Genomic DNA, 16,560 nt, shown 5'->3' with positions numbered 1-16,560 from the left:
CGTGTCCCTCTTATCTAGGCTCCACTGCTTCTTTATGGATGAAGAAAGCTCTACGTAATGCACCTGGAAATCAATGCCTCACTTCCCCACAGCATGTTTGGCCACAGAGAGTACGTCCGGTCAGGGTCAGAGGGCAGAGGTCACAAGGCCGAGTCCTTTCCCCAGTACCAGGGCCAGTCGGGATGGGGTGCCCATTCTCGGATGCCCTGTGCTGTGCTGGGCACACCTGCCAGCTCCACCGACAGGAAAGACAGCTGTAGCGAGAGGTTCCCAGGTCAGCGGGGACGATGGCCTCCACCTCAGTAATGCACAGAGTACCCGTGCAGACATGCACACGTACACACGCACACGCCTCGCTCCACCTCTCTGCTGCAAACCCACGGAGCTTCGCCACCTGCTCCAGGTCCGAGGGTGTCACTGAGAGCCCCCTGCCCGACGTGCCTCAGGCCCCGGGAAAGGACGGCCTCCACGTCGTGTGGACAGAGAACTGGGCAGCCCTCTCGCTGTGGTGCCCAATGCGGCTGCCCTGCCCCTCCTTGCTAGCTCTCGGCCCCTCCTTGCTCTCTGGTCCCCGCCGGCCCTGCTCCCAGCCCGCCAGGGCATGCAGATGGGTCCAGGCCTCAACCTCATCTCCCCAGAGCTCGGAGCAGCTGGGCTGCGTCGAGGCGGCAGCCTAACCCCATGCACTGGCCATCCCCCCCTCCACGCGCCCCCCACCTCCAGCGTCTGCCTCCGCCTGGTCAAGACTCCTAATCGGTTCAGAATCGCAAGTGGACATGACGTGCCATCTCCTGGAGGGGCTCGAGGGGGGAAACGGTCTGCTCCACACCCCCGCCACGGTGCACACGGTAAGTGCATGGTACGTGCTCAATGCACTGCACACAAGGTGGGAAGTACCAAGCCAGGGTCTCAGACAGGAACTCGGGAGCGGTGGCCCTGTGCGCTGGACCTGGCCTGCGGTCTCTTCCCACAGTGATGCTGGGATGGGGCGGCCGTGGGTCTGTGGAAGGGAGGCAGCCCTCCAGGAAACCAGAACGAGCAGAGACCCAGCCCATGGTGTGGAAGTGGGGCTGTGGGGACCCTGCACTGCTGGACCAGGGGCTGGACACCCAAGCAGCCTTTGTATCCCTGCGGGTACACGCCACGGTCCCCTGAGTGATGCAGACACGGAGACTCAGCCCCCAAATCACGCCCGTTCCCGGCAGAGCAGAGGGAAGCAGCACACGAATGCCACAGTTATCAAGGTCTTTTTTCTTTTTATTGGCAAAGTAAATATATTTTTATGAAGGACCAAAGAAAATATATATAATTGTAACATATGTACACCAGCTTTATAGATTTTATTTCCAATTTACACAATGTTGACATGTTATTAAAAGATTTTATGTCGATGCACCTATGTACATTTTATTTACATACATTCATAGGATGTGAAATAAACCTCTCAGAACAAGCTAGTTCATTTGATATTAATTTCTAGACAAAATAAGGAATGCGTTTCTAAATCAGGGTTTTGGGAGGCTCTATCTAGCTCTTCCACACGCAACGCAGCGGCTCCCCTCTCCTCTTGAAGGTGACCCTGGAGGCTGCCGTCTGGATTTGTCTGGAAACAGGATGAGGGGCTGAGCCACACCGGTACCGTCGCCCTGGGGCAGACCTGCATCTGTCCGTCTGCCCTGCACATTTAACTCAAGCACATGCACTGCCACCTCGCTGAGAGGGGGCTTGTCACCCAATCCCACATCCACCCGGAGGCCAGGTCCTGCACCCCAGAGCTCCCCACTGTAGCCTCCAGGGGTCAGGCCAAGGGAGGCATCTTGGACAAAGCCACGCTCACACTCCATTGCAGCCCCGGACGTCTGGCCTACTTCCTTCTTCCCAGCACGGCTCCCTCCGGGAACTGACATTTCGAAACTGCACACGTCTTCGGTCTTCGGCCCCAGCAATCGAGTGCTAGCCCTGGCCCAGGCGGGGAGCCCAGCGGGAGAGCGGCCGGGCCGCAGGAAGGCACTAGGGCCCCCAGGCCGCCTCCGGGCCCCCCCAGGCGGGGGCGCGTAGAGGCCTGGGTCCGCATCCCCGGGCTCCAGAAGGTGGCCTGGAAGACGACAAGTCCCTCTGAAGGAGGCCAATAACTTGTTGCTACAAAGTACCGGGTGGGGCAGGTGGTCGGGCGGCTCCGGCCCGGTCGGGGTCAGGGCCGAGGCGCACGGCTGCTGCGGGGGAAGCGGTGCACCTTGACGTGCTTGGACAGGTGGTCGCTGCGCGCGAACTTCTTCTCGCACACGGGGCACTGGTAGGGCTTCACGCCCGAGTGCGAGCGCCGGTGCCGGGACAGCTCGTCCGAGCGCGAGAACCTGTGGGACAGGGCGGTGAGCGGCCGCACCACTGCAGCCCCCGGGCCGGAGCGCTCGGGGTCCGCTGGGAGGGTTGCTGTCCCCCCCTCCCCCGCTGCCCCTCCGGCCCCTCCAGGGAGGCGAGAGCAGCCGACAGCAGGCCTGTGCCCGTGCTGGGGCCTGAGGGCCGCTGGTGACCCCACAGGCCGCCGACTGCAGGTGCACCTCAAGCCCCCCTTACACCGGAACTTGGGGCTCCTGTGAGTGTCCGCACAGGCAGCCCTCCCCCGCGAGAGGAGACAGGCCCAGGGACGAGGCCCCTGCCCAGCCCTGCAGGGAGCTCCCAGCTCCTCTGTCACTTCCGCCACGGAAGAGGAAGGGCCCTCAGACTTGGCCCCCACGACCCCTGGACCCTACTTTCCTAAAAGCTGGGCCCCCTGAGATGTCCCCAAGCAAAACTGCACCCCTGCGAGGCGTTCCTGAGGGTTTAAATGGTTCTCCTGCAGCTTCCCTATTGTGGCCCCCACCAGCGTGGGAGCCCAGAGGCCGCTGGGGAGAAGCAGCTGCTAGGGGACCCGAGCTGACCACAGGGCTTAGCTGTTGTCACTGACTTCAGGCACTCCAGGCTCTCCCCACTCCCGACCCTGGGCCAGGCAGTGAGACCCCACCCTCCCTACACACGCTCTCCTCCTCTGTGCTCTGCCTACACGACCTGCCCTTGGCCTCTCTCACCCCAGGACATATGCACGTACTGTTGTACTGTTCCCTGTCTGGAATGCTCTTCCCTCCGACCCATCCCTTAGAGCTCAGCTCAAATGTCACTTCCTCAGGAAAGCCCTCCAGGACTGCATCCCATCCTCAGCTCCCATGGCACTGGGCACTTCTCTTTTCTGGCCCTGGCCACTGTTGCAACTTCAGTTTTCAACTTTTTGATGAATGTCAGTCTGTGCCACTAGACCGTCAGCTCCATGAGGAAAGACATACACGCCATGGCCGGCCCAGTGCCAGCGCATGGTAGGCGTCCAGTACATGCATTTATGCGAAAGAGCGGACACGGCGGCGCCCTTGGGAGGATAGAAGTTGTCAGTCAGTCCTCTCCTGCCCCAGAACACACATGCACACGATGCACACTGTGTACACATACATGCCACACGTATGCACACCATGAACACAGGTGCATGCACTCACACGTGTACACGTGTGCACACCACAAAGATGGATACGTGAACATGTGCACACGTAAGGACATGTGAACAGGAGCACCCGGCCCAGCAGCCCTGTCCGTGGGCCATGCGCGAGGTAGGCGACGTGGCGGCCCGGAGCTGCTGTCCCCCGCCCAGCCCAGGCCGGGGACACCTCGGGCCTGACCCTGTCCCCCGGCCCACCTCGGGCCTGACCCTGTGTGTGGAAGCCTTGGTCCCACAGCCTGCTGAGGGCCAGGACGGTCCAGCAGCACAAGCCCAGGGAAGGCTCAGGTGGAGGGCAGGACGGCCTCAGCACCAGATGGGGAGCCCGGCCCGGCGTCCCTCAGCCCCTCCGGTGCCAGGGTCCTGCCCCACGGCGCGACGCGGCCAGGCTTCTGTGCTTGGAGACTGGCGCTCCACCTTCCATCCCAGGGAGCCAACCGGGGCAGGCAGAGAGCAGTGCTCTCGGCTACCTTTGCCAATAAGGAACTGGCCCGTCTGCCAGGTGAGGAAACTGAGGCTCAGAGCGATGAGTCCCTGATCCAGGGTCACCAGTGACAGAGCAGCCGAGGCCAGAGCGAAGGTCCTGCACGGCGCCCTGCCTGCCCTGCTCCCCGCAGAAGGCCTGGCCTCCTCCACAGAGCCGCGCCAGGCGGCGTGCGCCACTGCAGCCCCGCGCAGGCGGGGAGCGGCATCAAGGCTCCTGGCCGTCAGGGCCCGGGCCACCTGCCCCCAGCGGAGCCAGGCCTGCCCCAGGCGAAGGCTCCAACAACGCACCCTCCCGGTCAGGAGCCGGGACCGGCCTCCCTGGACCGACGCCAGCACAGCGAGGGCTCGAAGGGGACGAGGGGCTTGCTGGGGTCCCAGAGCCGGTGGGGTGGCCAGATGGCTCAGGCCCCCCCCCACCCCAACGGTGAGCCTGCGTGGCCCTGAGCAAACTCGCCACCTGTCCTGGGCCTCAGAGTCCGTCCTCTCTCATCCAGTGAGGTCCTTGGGATTCCTGCCCACCTCCCAGGACTTGTCTCAGAGGCCAAAGTGGTGACACAACGGCCACAGCGGCCTCTCATCAGGGGGGTGCTTGGGAGGGGCAGGTAGCCGAGGGACACCCAGGCCTGAGAAGAGCTGTTCCCAGACACACACCCCCTCCTCTCCCTGTAGCACAGGGACCCTGAGAAGCCCCCGCCGCACCCCCTCACCACTTTCTCCCATATGGCAGCCGTCACGGGAAGGGGCCAGGTGGGCAGGAAGCTCTGCTACCTACTGCCTGGACCACCCGGGCACGTCACCAAGCTCTCTGAGGCTGCTCCTCCTGGACACAGGGAGGGGCAGACTGGCCGCAAGGACCGCGAGGGTGCAGAGGCCAGGAGCGCGGAGGGCGATCGCTTGACGGCTGTGAGCTGGGCCCTCGTGAGTCACGACCACGATCGGTGCTGCTGGGGTGCAGGCCAAGGAAGCGCAGGGGTCCAGAGGACCCTCCGGAGCCGCCCCTCCGTCAGCCAGGAAGCCACCGCTGTGCACGGTCGGGCTAAGGGCTGCGGTGGGAACGGTGCCCCAGGGTCACGCAGTGCGCGACCTGCCCGACAGCACTCGGGCTCTGCGACTGCAGGGAAGGGTCGTGGCAGCGGGGCCGCAGCTTCGGATGCTGTCCCTGGCTCTGCAGCCTCAGCCTGCCAGCCTCCTTCTGGGGCCTCCCGCCACGTGGGGCTGCTGGACGTCGTTAGTATCCCTATTAGCTGCGGCAGGAGGGCACTCTCTGTGGATGAACAGGACTTCCCGCTGCACGGAACTGCGTCTGGGAGTGAAGCAAGGAAATCCCTGGGAAGGCGGCAAACAGCTCTTCCTGGACGGTGAGATCCAAATAGGGACAGTCTGGCCCCAGCCCCTTCCAGGGCGCCGGAACCAGGCCACTGAAAGAAGAGGGCGTACTGGGCTCAGGACCAGACACCGCAGGAAGGGGCGGTTGGTGACCTGGGCCAGTGATGACCTTGGGGGACGCCATTCACGGCCCAAAGGTGTGCAGGGCAGGGCACAGGACATGACGCCACGGCCAGAACCAGCCCCAGAGGAGGAAGAGTCAGCTGCTCGCCAAGACCACCAGGAAGAAGGGAGGGGTCTGGGGGCGGTGAGCTCCCCACACGGAGGGCAGGCCTGGCTCAGGGCGAGGTCCACTCCCCACTGGAGGTGTGGAGGGGGCTGCAGAGACATCCTGAGGCTACAGGAGGGCTGAGGGCCTGGCTCTGCCACGTACCAGCTGTGTGACAGTGGACAACTTGCTGAACCGCTCTGGCCGCAATTTCCCCCTCTCTAAAATGGGACGACAGGCTGATGCCTGCTCGTGGCCTTGCAGCACGTCAGGAGCTTTTGTTTCGCTGTTGTCACCCCTCCGCTCTGTTCTCCCGGCCCACACGCTGATGCCCGGCAGCTGACAGCCTTGGGGAAGAGATGACTGACAGTAGGTGCCCAGGGAGAGGGTGAGGGCCTGGGGCTGCATGTGGGAGCGCTGTGCTGGCCACAGTCTGTCCCGGCGGGCACGTGACTTGATCATTCTGGGCTTCAGCGTCCCCCTGTGTAAAATGTGATGGTGCCGACACATCACGGGGCTGTTGGGAGGCCTCAAAGAGCCCGTGACGTGGGAAGGACAAAGCCAGAACCATCGCAAGACTGACGACAGCTACCACTGAAGGAGAGCCCCGGAGACACGGGGCACAGAGAGGGCCGAGCATGCCTGCGCTGCGGAGGGGAGGCTGGCGAGTAGACCGTGTGCCCGTGGGCCAGAATGAGGAGTTTGGACAGGAACCTGAGTGTACCAAAGTAGGCCTAAAGGCCAGAGCAGGTAATGAGCCCCCCGTGGAAGGAAGTATGCAAGCAAAGCATGGGGATTTGTGGAGGGAATTCCAGCTCTGAGAGTCTTAGAACAGTGCCTGGCATTCCGTGAGTGCTTGTAAGCTGGTGACTGTCATGTTATCCCCTGTCCTGTCCCGACGGAGCTGCCCCAAAGCCCATCTATCCTCCCACCCAACTGCTGGAAGGACTCCCTCCACCTCTGTCCCTCAGCTGGAGGCTATGAGCATATTTAAGGGACACTCACGTCACGTGCACATTCCCAGGGGTTCAGGATCCCTGAAGACCAACCGGGGAGAAACAGCCCTTCCAAGGGGCGGGCGCCCTCAGCTTCCGGCCAGGCAGTGCGTCTGCCACATGTGACACCATGAAGGCCAGACCCAGACCTGGGAGAAGCTCCAGGAGTGGCTGACGGCAGGGACGGCTCCCAGGGGCGTCCGGGGAGATCTCACTGTGCCAGGCACCCACCATGCCTGCCCCTGCCGAGGGGGTCCTGGGCAAGACCCGTGCAAGGACTCAGACAGTGGCAGAGCTGAGTCCCCACCATACAGCTCCTCTCATGGGGAGCTCAGCCCCTCTGAGGCCACCGTGCCGGGGCTGAGTCCGCCCCCCTGTAAAGCACTGTGGGCTGAGTGTCCCGTCTGCTCTCTGGGGCAGCCCAGAAGGGCACAGGTCCTCTCCTCCTGGGGAAGCGGCCGGCGGGTGGCCTTGACCAAGACGACACCTTCCTGCCCTGCGGCTCCACCCAGCCTCACTCTGAGCGGAGGGGCCCCTTCCTAACAGTCAGCAGTGGCCGGGGACGGTGGCCAGGAACGTGAGGCTGCCCCACGTCTCCACAGCCTAGCCCCGCCACGAGGAGAACGCAGGCCGAGCCCTGTGAGTCTTGGGTGCCTCTGACCCGGAGTGCTGCCCACGTGGAAGCCGGGCCGAGCCCCTTCCAGGTCCTTCTCACACTCTGACCTCGTATGAGAGCGACCGCACAACGCCTGTGAAGGGGCGCTGCTGTGCACCCCTGCACGCACAGCCCTGCAGGCAGTGGCAGGGAGAAAGTCCTCACTTTCCAGATGGGAGACGGAGGCTCGCCCAGGGGACCACTGGAGGGCAATGGTGGGAGCGGCAGATCGGGGCTGGGGCTCCGACCTTCGCCACCAGCTGCCCCACCCCAGGCGTCAGGACGCCCTCTCCTGCAGCTGAGCCCCTGCACGGCCCCGAGTCTGACCACTGAACACGGCACCCGCCAGCCCACAGGCCCCACAAGCTGCCCCGTAAGTACACCCGGCCGGGAGGCGGGAGGCCCGCGGGGCTGGGGCTGGGGCTGGGGCTCTGGAAGAAGCCCTCAGGTCTGTGGGCGTCTTTGGAAAAGCCCCTTCTCTGGCCAGCTCAGCACTCCATGGCGAGGGGCCGCCAGCATCACATCCAACACTCAGGTCACAGCTCCCAGCCACGCCACAGCCTTGGCCAGCCGGGACTCTGCGGCCAGCACCTCTGCCCAGGGGGCCAACTCTCAGATGAGATCCCAGCAGGAAACAAAAGCTGCAAACTGTCCCCCGTGTGCTGTGTGCACCCATGCACACACACGCCCAGGGTACAAACGTGCCACGCGCACACGCACCATCACATTTGGTCACGCAGCAGAGACCCACGTGGAGACGGCAAGGTGCACACACGAGCCTGCACACACAGCCACACGCCCCTCGTGAGGTCCGGTTCTGCACACGGAAGAGCGTGCCTGTTGTTACACGCACACACACGCACACACACACACACACACACACACACACACACGGAAGCTGCACCAGTCAAGACCCAGACTGTGTCGGCAGCACACGCACCTCCTGGGCAAGCCAGCTTCCTGCAGGGAGGGTGTCCTAAACAGGGGAGAGCCGCCGGGGGCACCCCTGAGCGTGTTGGCTCCCGATCTGCTGCCTGAGCTTCAGGAAAAGGTGGACGTGCCCTCCGAGAAGGTGGGCCCCCCGGGGGCCTGGGGGAGAGCCACAAGGGTGCCGCCCAGCTCGGCCTCCCATGGGCTGGGGAACCCTGGGCAAGCCCCCACCCCCACCCCCACCCCTTGGAGAGCCGGTTCCCCCCACGGTGCCACAGAGTCGAGAGCCTGGAAGGAGTCTCCCGCCCACGGTGCAGCACCCCTAGCCTGGTCCTCGCTCTCCCTTGGCCTTTCTGGCTTCCCAAACCCACCACCAGGTACCCCGTGCAGAGCACAGCCTAGGTGCCCCAGGACCCTGTAAAGACAGCTGGCGCCTCTGGCCGGGCTGTGACTTCTCTGATCTGACGCCTGGCTTCAAGTCCCTTCTGCAAAGTGGCGCGCCCTTGGGCAAGTTACTTAGCTGCTCTGAGCCTCTGCTTACTCAGCCGTAAAGGAGAGTAAGGGTGGTACTTACCCTTGGGGGCACCCCGAGGCACGAGGAGCGGTGCACACGGCTGCAGCCGCCCTGCACTATTCTGAGCTGCCCCGTCACTACCACGAGAGCCCTTCTGCGTGGCCCAGCCCCTCTCCTCCAGCACGGGCGCAGCCTTACCTGGTCACCGTGAGACTGCAGACCAGGGATCTGGAGGCACCAGAAAACCTCTGGGCGGTGTGCCAGCTCTGGCCCTGCCCCTGCCCACCCCTCTCTCCCCTTCCTAAGCAGCCTTATCTAAGGGTGGGGAGCGTGGCCTCGGCAGCACAGCCGGGAGCGTGGAGACGCCCGGCCTGCCGCCGCCATACTGACCTCCAGCCGCAGCCCGGCCAGGTGCAGGCGAAGGGCTTCTCCCCCGTGTGCCGGCGCAGGTGGGCCTTGAGGTGGCTGCTTTTGGTGTACATCTTGCTGCAGCCGGGGAAAGTACACTTGTGCATTTTGATGAGTTCTGCCGCCGGGTTCTTGGGGAACTTCTGGCCCATGAGGAGGCCGGCGGAGCTGGGCCCCAGGGGTCCCGACCCAATGGGCTTGGCGGCGATGGGCACAGGGGCGATGCGCACGAACTTGGAGGGCAGGTTCAAGCTGGAGGAGGGCACCGCCTGGGGCACCAGCGTGAAGGTTTGCCCCTGGATGTTGACCAGGAGCTGGGCCACCTTGACGCTCTCAGCGGCCTGCCCGGGGGAGACGGGCTCGGCGCCAGATTCCTGCTTCACCTGCACCGGCTGGATCTGCAGCAGCACGGGGATGGGGCCGTCGGGGGCGGGACCCCCACCCGCGCTCTGGCTGCCGCCCACACCAGCTCCCGGCGGGGGGGCACAGCGCTCTCTCCCACTGGCCCCAGGATGGAGGTAGCTCCTGTGTGGCCCGGCGGAGAGTTGGCCACGGGCCTCCAAGTCCTTGCTGTTGCTTTCTGGGGCCTCCTTCACCCCTGGCTCCATGTTCTCCTCCAGAAACTCTTCGATCTCCTCCAGGGTGGGCTGGAAGGGCCTCGGGACGTCATCGGGGTCTCCCACAGGAAACTCAGGGAAGGAGAAATGCTCCCCCTTCACAGGTGCCGGTGCTTTCCGCCAGGTCCCCCAGGCCATGGGGCCGCCGTTGGCCCCAGCGCTGCCACCACCGCCGCCGCCGCCCAGCGTGGCCTGGGACAGCAGGAAGTCCAAGATGCTGTCCTGGCCCTCGGCCCCGGGGCCGCCGCCGTAGCAGGAGCAAAGGGCTTGCGAGTCAGGGCTGGCACAGGAACAGAGGCTGGAGGCGTCACTGTCGTCCTCCGAGAGGGGCGAGGGCAGCATGTGGTATGCCCGTCCGCCGGCCAGCCTGTCACCCAGGTAACCAACGGGGTACTTCAGCGACGAGAAGGTCTCGTCCACTGGAAGCAAGTGGTCCACCATGCTGGCCTAGCCGTGCCGGGGGCGGCTGCAGAGAGGAAGGAGGAGGCCCAGTCAGGAGGGCAGCGCGCTCACCCGCCACCTTGGGGGCGCCTGACCCCACTCTGTGGCCGGCCACAGCCGCCCACTGCCGAACGTCTGGGTCCTGCGTCCATCCTGGCTCACGGGAGAACTCTGTCTGCAAGAGTGTTTTCTGAAATTGCACCACCTGTTTGCAAAAGTGCTCTCCAAGCCCATTGCACAACCCGGCTCTTGTGGTTGCACAGAGATTTTCCAGAACAATTCTGGGAAGGAACATGCGTGTGTCTGCAAGTGACTGGGTGTGAGTGCACGGGAGGGAGAGGGTGAACGTGTGAGGAGGCCCTCGGCACCCTGAACAGCCAGGCGGCACCCCCGTCCAGCTGAGCAGAGTCACTGCCATCCCAAGGACAACGGACCTCAGCCTCATTCTTGCAGAATCACTGGAGGGGGTAGGAGAATGGCCACCTGCCCTCTGACCCCGTGCTGCTGCAGCTTGGGTAGGGTTTCCAGATTAAGCAAATAAAAATAAAGGCCACCCAGTTAAACCTGAAACTCAGATTCTAAAGAATGAGCAACTTTTTTTTTTTTTTGCGGTACGCAGGCCTCTCACTGTTGTGGCCTCTCCCGTTGCGGAGCACAGGCTCCGGACGCGCAGGCTCAGCGGCCATGGCTCACGGGCCCAGCCGCTTCGTGGCATGTGGGATCTTCCCGGACCGGGGCACGAACCCGTGTCCCCTGCATCGGCAGGCAGACTCTCAACCGCTGCACCACCAGGGAAGCCCTGAACAACTTTTAATATGTGTGTCCAAACGTTAGATGGGGCAGGCTTATATTAAAGAATTATTTCATCTGAGATGCAAATATAACTGGGCAGTTTGTATTTTAATCAGGCAAGTCTAGTTGGAGGCAAAAAATTAGACGCCCTCACGGGCTGTTTCCCCATCTGAAGGGGGACAGCCCCCCACCCTCCCGTTCTTGGACCCCTCCTGTCTCAGCTGCCTGCTCTGTGAATCAGGGAAGGCAGGGACAGGCCTTCACAAAACGCTCTCAATGGGGCCGGCACCTTCCCCGGGGCTTTCCTAGCGGTGCAAGGGCCAGGCCGTGTGGCGGTAGCCCGAGGAAGCAAAAGGCACCCAGGTCCCAGAGCCCAGCTATTATCTCCTTTGACTTCACAACTGCCTGCTGCATGGAAAATAAGACCCCTTGGGCTGCACCCCGTGGATCACTCACCACCTCAGGAAGGCCCAGCTCACGCCCGTCTCCCTACTGGACCAGGGGCTCCATGAGGGCAGGCTGGGCCGTCGGGTCGCAGCTGTGTCCCCAGCTCCTGGTGAGGCAGCTGGTGCCCAGGAGGGGCTCAGAGAACGTCAGCAGAGAGGAGAGGGGGAAGCTGAAGGCCATGCTGGGTCCGGTGTCCAAGGAGAGTCAACAGTGTCTGGCTGTGACAGAGCCACCTCTGCGGACCTTTGTCCCCACCCAGTGACCATAGCGGGGTGTTTGCTGAGGTTGAGGAAAGGGTGTTCTGCACCCAAAGCCAGAGAGTCTCTGCTGCCTGGCATCACGTCTGCACCCACCCCCTTGCTCTGTCGTGAGCACCAGTCCTGCACCTGGCACCCAGCACTGCCCAATGGTCAACAGGCCCAACCAGGGGCAGGGACCTCCCAGAGCCAGGTCACCATTAGTGACCTTGAGCAAGGCCTCGCTCTCCCAAACCTCATTTTCCCATCTGTTCCATGCTCTGATGACCGTGTCCAGGAAGCTAAGGCAAGGTGACAAGTTTGCACCCAGGGCAGTTTTGCAGGAGAACGTTTGGCCTTTTGGTTTTAAATATTCAGCTAAGCATTTAAAACTGGGAGTTTAAAAACATACACTATTCACCAAATCGGGTGCTGAGAAGGAATGAAAATGCCAGATAATGTGAAGAACAGAGTCCACACTCAGCCGGAGACCCCCCTCTCCCCTGTTGCCCAGGCTGAGCTCCTGCCTCTGCAACTTACCAGCTGTGTGACCTTGGGCAGGTGGCACAACCTCTCTGTGCCATGTTTTGGATGGGGATCCTGCCAACTGTGCCTAGTTCCCGGGTTTTTGTACCACCAGTGAGCTAACACACGCTGAGCACTCACTACAGGGGCAGGCGTCCATGCAGATGCCCGTCAGGACTAGCCTTCAGGGTTAGCCTCAGTGGGTGAGTATGTGGTCTTCCTGCCCCTCTGCTGTGATGCTTAGGAATCCGGGGACTCCAGCCTTCCTGGAACCAGGACTGAGGCGGTAAGGGGCAGATTGGGCCGTGTTCCTGCCCTTGAAACTCTCCCCTGAAATGTGATCACTAACTGAATATTCCATGATATTAAGGAATTACAGTTAATATTTTTAACTGTGATGATGTATTGTGGTTGCTACACACCTTTCAAAGGACGCCTTACATTTTAGAGATATAAACTGAGGTATTCACAGATTAAATGATACCAAAGAAATAGAGGGGGAAATAAATAAGTAGAGTAGGGCGGGGTAGGAGGAAACTTATAGATTCCCAAGGAAATGGGACCCAATCTTGTCCCAGCTGCCCAGCACCTGGACCCTGCCCATCCGCCCCAGACCTCAGCTCCACCTGCCCCGCTCGCACTGGCTCTGCCCCAAGCTCACCAGCTTCATGGCCTCAGGCCAGGGCCCTGGCTCTTTCCCCTCCGTGGACCCCTCTTCCCCAGCACTCTAGGAGGGAGTACCTTATTTAGATCTCCGCTCATAAGTCACTCCCCATGGGACCTCCCTGATCACCCTCGGTTACACCACCCCACATCGCAGTCTTCCTAACAGTCGCCACTGCCTGAAACTTAGTTATGTATTTGTGTACCTCATTTTCTGTCTACCTCCCCACCAGAATATAAGCCGTTCTGACTGTTACCCCAGAGTCTGAAACAGGACCTGGCAGAACTTTGCTGACTGAGTGAAAGGGCTGGGGCCGGGGTGGGGAAGCAGCAGCAGACCGCCTGTGTCCTAACGCAGGGCTCATCGGCCTGGGTGGACGCAGGCACTGAGAGCCCAGTAGGGGCTGCGGGGTGCCGGGCGCCGGCCCTGAAACACAGCAGCACGTGGCACGGCGAGAGACGCAGGCTGCGTGCAGGGGGAGGGACGCCCTGTTCCGGACTCCGCCCCTCCCCGGCCCGGCCAGGCCTGCTGTTTATCCTCCCGGGGACACAGCGGCTGCAGGAACAACATGTAATTGATAACAAGCCCAGCGCCGGCCAAGGGCCTTCCATTGGGTCAGCGTGAAAATCACGGGGGCGGCGGGCGGGGGCCGCCCTTCAAAATAAGAGTCTCCACTCCCGCGCCGCCCCGCAGGCCCCAAAGTCGCGAGCCCAGCGTCCTCGCACCTGTGGGGCGGCGGGGCTCCCCACGAGCCACCCGGCCCTTGAGGGGAAGTGATTTCAGGGGCTCAGGCACTTGGGGATTTTGTCACCCGGGCCAGAAAACAGCGGGGGTGGGGGGAGGTCCACAGGGGGCCGACCGAGGGGAGAGAGAGCGAGCGGACCGCTGCGGCGAGCGGGGTGGCTTCCCCGCTCCGCTAACCGCGCGGGGGTGCGAGTTCCTGCCGTGTGACTGCGTGTGCGGGCCGTGGTGAGAGCCGGGAGGGGCGTCCGCGACACGCTCGCGCGTGGAGCCGCGTGGTGTCCCCGCGTGAGTGGGAACGTGTGTGGGAAAGGGGGGCAGGGGGAGCCTGGGGCGCCGCCCGCGGGGCACCGAGCCCTCGGCCCGCGCCCCCTCCCGCGGGCCGGCTGCGGTGACCGACAGTAACCCCTCCGCCCCTCCCCGCCGCGCGCCCGCCCGCCCGCCCGCCCGCAGGCCCCGTCGCGCCCGCCATATGGGAGGCCGGCCCGCGAGACGCGCACGGACACGCGGGGCCAGGCGCCTAGGCAGCGGACCAGCCGCGCGGGGAAAGTGCCAGTGGGCACGTGGGGTCGCTGACCCACCAGCCTGTCCGCCCCCGGCCCCGCGCGGGGCTACCCCGCTCCTCCGACATTTCCTCCGACGCTCACGCGGAGCCTGGGACAGCCGTGCGGGCGCCCGGCCTGGCGTGCAGAGGCCCGCCCGCGCCCCCCGAGCTCCCCTGCGCCCCGCCAGCCCCCTGCGCGCCAGGCCCGGTCCACTCGCGTCCGTCCTCGCCGCGCCGCTCCCACCTGAACTCGGCGCACGGCAGGCCGGCGGCCAGGCCCGGCGGTCCCGGGGCCCTGCGGGCTGCGCTGGGGGCGGCGGCCGCGCGTCCTGCACTCGCTCTTGGTCGCCCCGGCCCGCGTCGCTGCGGCGGAGCCCCCGCCGCCGCCGCCCGCTCGGCGCTCACTCCCGGGCTCACGTGACGCGGCGGGCGCCGCGAAGGCTCGCAGGAGGCTCGGCCCCGGGCGCGCGCCCCATTGGCCAGCGCCGCGCGTCACGCGCCCCGGCCCCGCCCCCTCCGGCCCCCTCCCTTCGCAGTGGACTCGCGGCGGCCGCGGTGTCCGTTCCCGAGGCTCTAGCCCAGGTGAGAACGTGGGGCTCCGAGAAGGGCCCACGCGGGGTGGGCGCCGCGGGGCAACCCCGGCCCGACCCGCTCTCCCCGGCTCCCACCTGCAACCCCGAGCGGGCCAACAGGTAAAGCCAGGACTTGTCGGGGACGCTGCTGGAGAGATGCGGGCGGGTGTCCGGCCAGGTGAGCCTCCCGCTCCCTCGGGAGAGCGCGCTCGCTGGAGTCCGCAGCAGCCCCTCGGGGACAGGAAGCACGAGGCGCAGAGTGAGCGGCCCAGGAGACACGTGAGCTGAGGTGCCGCTCACCCAGCGCGCCCTTTAACCACACCTGTCGGATCCTCAGCCAACATTCTACAGATGAAGAGAAGGACTCTGAGGCCGTGGTCCTCCCAGCACACGGCTGGTAAGCAGGGAGGAGGGGTGAGCAAGCCCGTCCGTCTGCCCCGAGAAGGCATCTTCCGGGCAACCAGGATGGTGGGCAGAGAGCGCCTTCTACGGAGTTGCATCCTTTCCCTTCCTGGCTCTGGAGGCGGAGAGCGTTTCCGTTCCTCCCCAGGACACTGCTAGAACCGGAACTGATAGCCAGGACCTGTCCAGGCTCTCTGGAAGGCTGTGGGTCTGGGCTCCTAAGTACATGCGGGGCACTGGATCCTGCATCCCGGGGCCGTCCCCGTGCACACAGCAGTGCCAGGGATGCAGCTCCTGCTACCACAAGGGGCCAAACTGGGGCTTGGCCGGTGGGTTTGGAGGACGCTAGCGTCGAGGATGATGATGATAATGATGCTGTCTGCACTGCCTGAACGTTCATGGAGGCCGTGGCCAGAAGCTGCAGAACAGACGGAGTTCACCCTTTCCTATAGAAGAGACAGAGGTCTGGAGGGTTCAAGCTCACTGCCTTGTCGCCTGTCATTGGTCCTTTGCTCCTCACACACTCTCAGGCCAGTGTCCCCCATCTCTTTGGTGAAAATCACACCGAAAAGTGAGAAGAACCTTGGAAACAAAGACACATCCATAGCTTCAGCACACAAGGAAGCTTCGGCACAGGCTAGTGAGAAGCTGAGCAGAGAAAGACAAGCACTGTATGGTCTCACTTATATGTGGAATCTAAAGCAGAAACAAAAACAAAATGATAGAAAAAGAGATCAGATTTATCAAAGGAAGGTGAGGGGTGGAATTAGAGGAAGGTGGTCGAAAGGTGCAAACTTCCAGGTTTAAGATAAGTAAGTACTAGGCATGTAATGTACAACATGATAAATATAATTAACACTGCTGTGTGTTATATATGGAAGTCATTAAGAGAGTAGATCCGAAGAGTTCTTATCACCAGGAAAAACACCTTTTTTTTCTCCTTTTGCTTTTATTGTATTCATATGAGAGGCTAACTAAACTTATTTTGTGGTAATCATTTCACAAAATACGTAAGTCAAGCCATTATGTTGTACACCTTACACTTATACAGTGACATGTGTCAATTATATCTCAATAAAACTGGAGAAGAAAAAAAGAAACTGAAAAACAGCCAAGATGCTGTGTTACAACCTGAGTCAGATCATGTCCCTTCTTGACCCAGAACATTCCATGGCTCCCCCCTCACCACTGCCTTCAGTGCTCTACAGGGTCGGACCCCATCCTGACCCCAACCTTACCTGTACCCCTCTCCCCCTTGCTCACATCCCTCCCACCACAATGGCCCCTTGTGGCCCCTCCGACATACCAGGCACAATCCCACCTCAGGGCCTTTGCACTTGCTGTTTCTGCTGCCTTTGTAAGCTCTTCCCCCGTGGCTCTATCACCCGTTCAAATGTTACCTTCTCAGGGAGCCCTGCCTCGACCACCCAATCTAACATGTTCACACTCTCCCTAATGTTTCCTCTTTCCCTATCCT

General features: G+C 62.7%; 1 protein-coding gene across 2 annotated transcripts; it reads right to left on the bottom strand.

The window, feature by feature from the left end:
• Nucleotides 1–1,246: 1,246 nt before the first annotated feature.
• KLF15 (KLF transcription factor 15) lies at nt 1,247–14,515 on the bottom strand. Of its 2 annotated transcripts, none has more exons than XM_082848731.1 (3): nt 14,354–14,515; nt 9,085–10,185; nt 1,247–2,354 (listed from the first exon to the last, which is right to left on the bottom strand). In XM_082848731.1, exons 2-3 carry the CDS (start codon nt 10,158–10,160, stop codon nt 2,192–2,194), a joined length of 1,239 nt encoding a protein of 412 aa, XP_082704857.1. In that variant the 5' UTR covers nt 10,161–10,185; nt 14,354–14,515; the 3' UTR covers nt 1,247–2,191. The 2 variants fall into 2 exon arrangements, with proteins under 2 accessions (XP_082704857.1, XP_082704856.1); XM_082848730.1 differs by lacking the exon at nt 14,354–14,515 and adding an exon at nt 11,409–12,257.
• Between the last annotated feature and the right edge of the window lie 2,045 nt (nt 14,516–16,560).

Source organism: Leucopleurus acutus (assembly GCF_964270905.1).
Source record: "Leucopleurus acutus genome assembly, chromosome: 10".
Taxonomy (NCBI): domain Eukaryota; kingdom Metazoa; phylum Chordata; class Mammalia; order Artiodactyla; family Delphinidae; genus Leucopleurus; species Leucopleurus acutus.
The sequence above is the reverse complement of the archived record's forward strand: the minus strand, read 5'-3'. Positions and strand labels throughout refer to the sequence as shown.